A 4,013-nucleotide genomic window follows, 5' to 3' on the forward strand; every position below is an offset into this window, starting at 1 on the left:
TGGAGGGTCTTCTGCTGTTCATGTATCCCAACTATATTCTTTAGTGGATTTTATCACCGCTTGGAGGGCGGCGGAGAGGTTTTACGCCGAGGACTTCGGTTTCCTCTTCGATAACACATCGTGTGTTGTCCGTGTGTTTGCATCTTCTTTCCCTTTATCTTTGCCTTATATTTACTGCTGTGGATGTGTTTATATTTGGATTAGATTGTTCTATCAATTCTGTTATAAGCTTGTTATCATATTCCGCACATTAATTGTTTGATATAAAGCTTGAATTGGTATTTTTGTAATTTGGGGTCTAAACGTTCAAAGGTGTTTTATACCCTTTTTGAACTTTCAAACAGTATCAGAGGAAAAACAAAGACTTAATCCTAAGCAATGAAGACTTAGAAGGCTTAATGGAGTCAATGCCTTTTCGTGATCAGATTATACATTCTATACAAGGAATGATGCCAAGTGGGATGGTAGTTACAGGTTGATATACACGTGTCATAGCTAGGTAGTTTTAGTTGTAACCGTTTCTCCTGAAATTCAGGGGGTTAGTTATTTGCTTTTCTTTCTACTTGATTGTATATAAAAGGGATAGGCATAGTTAATTAGTTCAATTTGGATAGTAATCTTTTCAATCAATGAAAATCAGTTTCTATTTAGTGAGAGAGTCTTGAATTTTGCAAAGAAACTTTTAAAATGTTTTGCTCCAAAATGATTTTGTGATAAGTTACACCTTGTAGTAAAATATCAATTTGTAATTTAGTATCCAAAGAAAAATGCTATTAGCCTAATCTCTTTCTTAATTTACTCCACCCATATTCCACTTCTTTTATTATCAACTCCCCATGTGAAGAGGCCATCGATTTTCAGCACAATTGTCCATTCCTGTTCTTTAATAATTACTTTGCCATATGAGATTAACATCTGGAATAAAATTAGAATGTGGCCATCAATAGGGTCTCATCTAAATAAAACCCTAAACATCATTATAAAGAGTAAAGATCTGACACTTCGTGCTAAATAATCAAATTCCAACACAAAAGAAGAAACAAGCTGTCCTTAAAAAAAATTGAAAAAGCTCCAAACCCATCTTATTTTTACAGAAGAGAGCCAAAGAATCTGAGCACACATCATTACAATCGCTAGCAAACTATCAATACAACCTGGCCATCCTGATTCTTATCTCAATATCTCTAGAGGAACCATAATTTTCACAAAATAGTTCACAACAATCGAGATAAAAAGTTAATAATCAATAATAAAGAAATATTAATGATAGATCTAAATGAGAATCAAAGCAAAAACTTACCGGCTCAAATATTGTTCAAATAGTTGCCTATAGCAATACTCTTGTTAGCATAGAGAAGCATAGCGATAAATCACTGTGTGGTGTTGATTCGAAGTATGCGAGCACAGCTATAAACAGAGCAAACTGCTTGCATTGCCATCATGACCAAAAGCATAACCGCAGCCAGCAATGTGAGAAACTGCCAAGACCCAAAAACGTAAATCTTAAAGAACTTTCCGCTTTTGACACTCCATCTGCCATTGTAATGCTTGTTCACATCTTCAATCACTTTGTCCAAAAATGGTACTTTTGTCAATCTGATTGACTTGCTCATTCCATTCCAAAGGTTTGCCACCTCTCCATCGCTCTTCAATCGGTTCAAAATGATCCCTCTTTCTCTAAGTACTTTCACGTCCTCCTCAGTATCAATAATACCATTCATTAACTCTGTGTAACGTGTAAAAACCAATGGCCCTGATGCATTTGAAGCTTCATATGCCACTAAGTTTCTCAATATCACCTCAGAGTTAACATCTAAACTAACGGTGGGGAGGTAAAAAGTGACTGTCTTTACGTCAAAAGTAATGGTTAAAATGCTACCATTTGTGGGTAAGAATTTGACTCCAGCTTTTGAGAGATCACTCACAGAAAGGATTGTGATTTCCTCTACCAATGGTGGTTTATTGATGTTACTGTTTAAGCCTGAAGTTTCATCTTCTGGCTTGACCTCTGCTTTGTCTTGAGAGAAAAAGAAATACTCAACGGGTTGCTTTAAGATTGCGAATCCGGGAAGGTTAGAGAGGATTGTCCAAGGCAATTTTAGAACGACTTTTACAGGTCTGGAGACTAGTACCTTCTTGATGAGGCTTATTGGACCACGGTTTAGTTTTGAAAGCATGTTCCAAATCACATCGAGAAGATGCTTCACATAACTTGAATCTGAAGAAGATTTTTCCTTGCCTTGCATGTCTTCATTTTGATCCTCAACTTCAATTATTTCTGATGGTTCTTCCACTTTCGGCACGATCATGTGGTACAAAAAGTCTAGCAAGTGTGCACAATCTGGAACTGGAATCTTTGGCAATTCTTCCACAAGCTTGAATGGTGAAAGCTCTTTGCATAACCCCACTAACATTGAAAGCAACATATCATCGGCAGCTTCTAAAGATGAGAACTGGAATTCCAACATCTTCCTTAATACAAATAAAGGAATTTGATTCTCTAGCATTACCATGTCTCTAAGAATTGTATTATGTGCCGACTTTCTTCCTGCATAGTCCACCAAGTGTGACATCCTAGAGGAAACTCTCGTTATCACCTTTCCTTCTTGAATGGCGTAAATTTGAAGGAACTCAAGCATGAATGATGCATCAATGCCCATCATCCATGCTAAAGTTTCTCCATTGAAGTCCAAGTACTTATGATAGCACGCTCGGATCCTTGGCTCAAACTTTATCAACTGGTCAACAAGATTTTGGAAGTAAAGACATTGGAGTTGCTTTTGGGATCTTTTTGCTGCAGCTAGCTTATACCTTTGCATCTCATAGAGCTCTGGACGCCAATAGTGGTAAGGACCAAGAGCAACTTGTTGTGGAGTATAAGACTCTGGATCACTAACCATAAGGGTTTTAGGGACATTGAATATGCACACTGGGACTTCGATAGTCTCCTCAAGCTCTTCTTCAAGGGTTCGACGGATCTGAATGACCCATCGGATCTCATCAAATTTGGAATCAGACTGTGATGACATTGTGGGTTGTGAAGAAGACATGTTTGTGATTCTAGGAGAAAGCTTTTGTTGGGAAGGCAGTTTTGGTGCATTGAATATTGGTGAAGGAGTTAGAAATGAGGCTTTTATTAATAGCATATTAATTAAATACATTACCATCATTAATGCAACGTTAGTGGGTAGGGTTTTCAATAAACAATAAGAGATGCGTTTCTCACGCTTATATTATTTTACATCTGTGAATTAGAATCTTTCAACAGGCATGGGTCACCTTCTTTTCTTTCCTTTTTCTTCTTCTGCAATGCATGTGATTAATGAGGGTCAATATAAAAATCCTACTTATTTGTCATTATGTTAGTTATTTGTCATTTGCTTACGTATATAGTTAAAATACTTATTGAGTCCGTTTAAATACAACTTATTGTTGTTGAAAGTTACTGAAAACTAATTGTTGCTGAAAACACTGTAGCAAAATAATTTTTAAATTGATGAATAGTATTGTGGGACCCATTTTTAATATTTTTTTAATGTATCAACAGTATATGAATAGTGTATGCATTGTTCATGCACAATAATTTTTGTCTCTAAAAAGTCAAGAAATCCGGCCAAAAAAAAAAAAAAAAGGGAGAAACCGCAACGCAGAAAACGCACTGCAACTTAAAGCACTATCCAAACCCTCACGGACAAAATTGCTAAATGCCCTTTTTGGGCAAACTAAGCAGCGTTTTGCCCTATTTTTCAAACTAATTAGGAAAATATCCATCTTTTGAAACTCGATTTTCTCAAAATCAAGTTATAAAAAAAAAAAAAAAATCTGGAGCCCTATAGCGGTGTTTTTAAGGACCTATAGTGACGTTTTCAGGACTTATAGTGACGTTTTGTAACTCGACTTCCATTAAATCGAGTTATAGGAAAATTTTTTAATTTTTTTTACTTATAACTCAATTTCATATAAATCGAGTTACAAAATGTCACTATAGGTCCTGAAAACGTCACTATAGGCTC

General features: G+C 35.9%; 1 protein-coding gene across 1 annotated transcript; it reads right to left on the reverse strand.

The window, feature by feature from the left end:
- Nucleotides 1–1,001: 1,001 nt before the first annotated feature.
- On the reverse strand, nt 1,002–3,178 carry LOC112040999 (putative UPF0481 protein At3g02645). The gene is made up of 2 exons (XM_065765959.1): nt 1,301–3,178; nt 1,002–1,184 (listed from the first exon to the last, which is right to left on the reverse strand). The coding sequence occupies exon 1, from the start codon at nt 3,168–3,170 to the stop codon at nt 1,371–1,373; it is 1,800 nt and encodes a 599-aa protein (XP_065622031.1). The 5' UTR covers nt 3,171–3,178; the 3' UTR covers nt 1,002–1,184; nt 1,301–1,370.
- Nucleotides 3,179–4,013: the final 835 nt, after the last annotated feature.

The sequence above is a fragment of the Quercus suber genome, unplaced genomic scaffold (genome assembly GCF_002906115.3).
Source record: "Quercus suber isolate HL8 unplaced genomic scaffold, Cork oak 2.0 scaffold_667, whole genome shotgun sequence".
In the NCBI taxonomy this organism is placed as follows: Eukaryota; Viridiplantae; Streptophyta; class Magnoliopsida; order Fagales; family Fagaceae; genus Quercus; species Quercus suber.

Excerpts from the sequence above, each read along its gene's own strand:
- LOC112040999 (XM_065765959.1), bottom strand. The coding sequence starts at position 3,170 with ATGATGGTAATGTATTTAATTAATATGCTATTAATAAAAGCCTCATTT.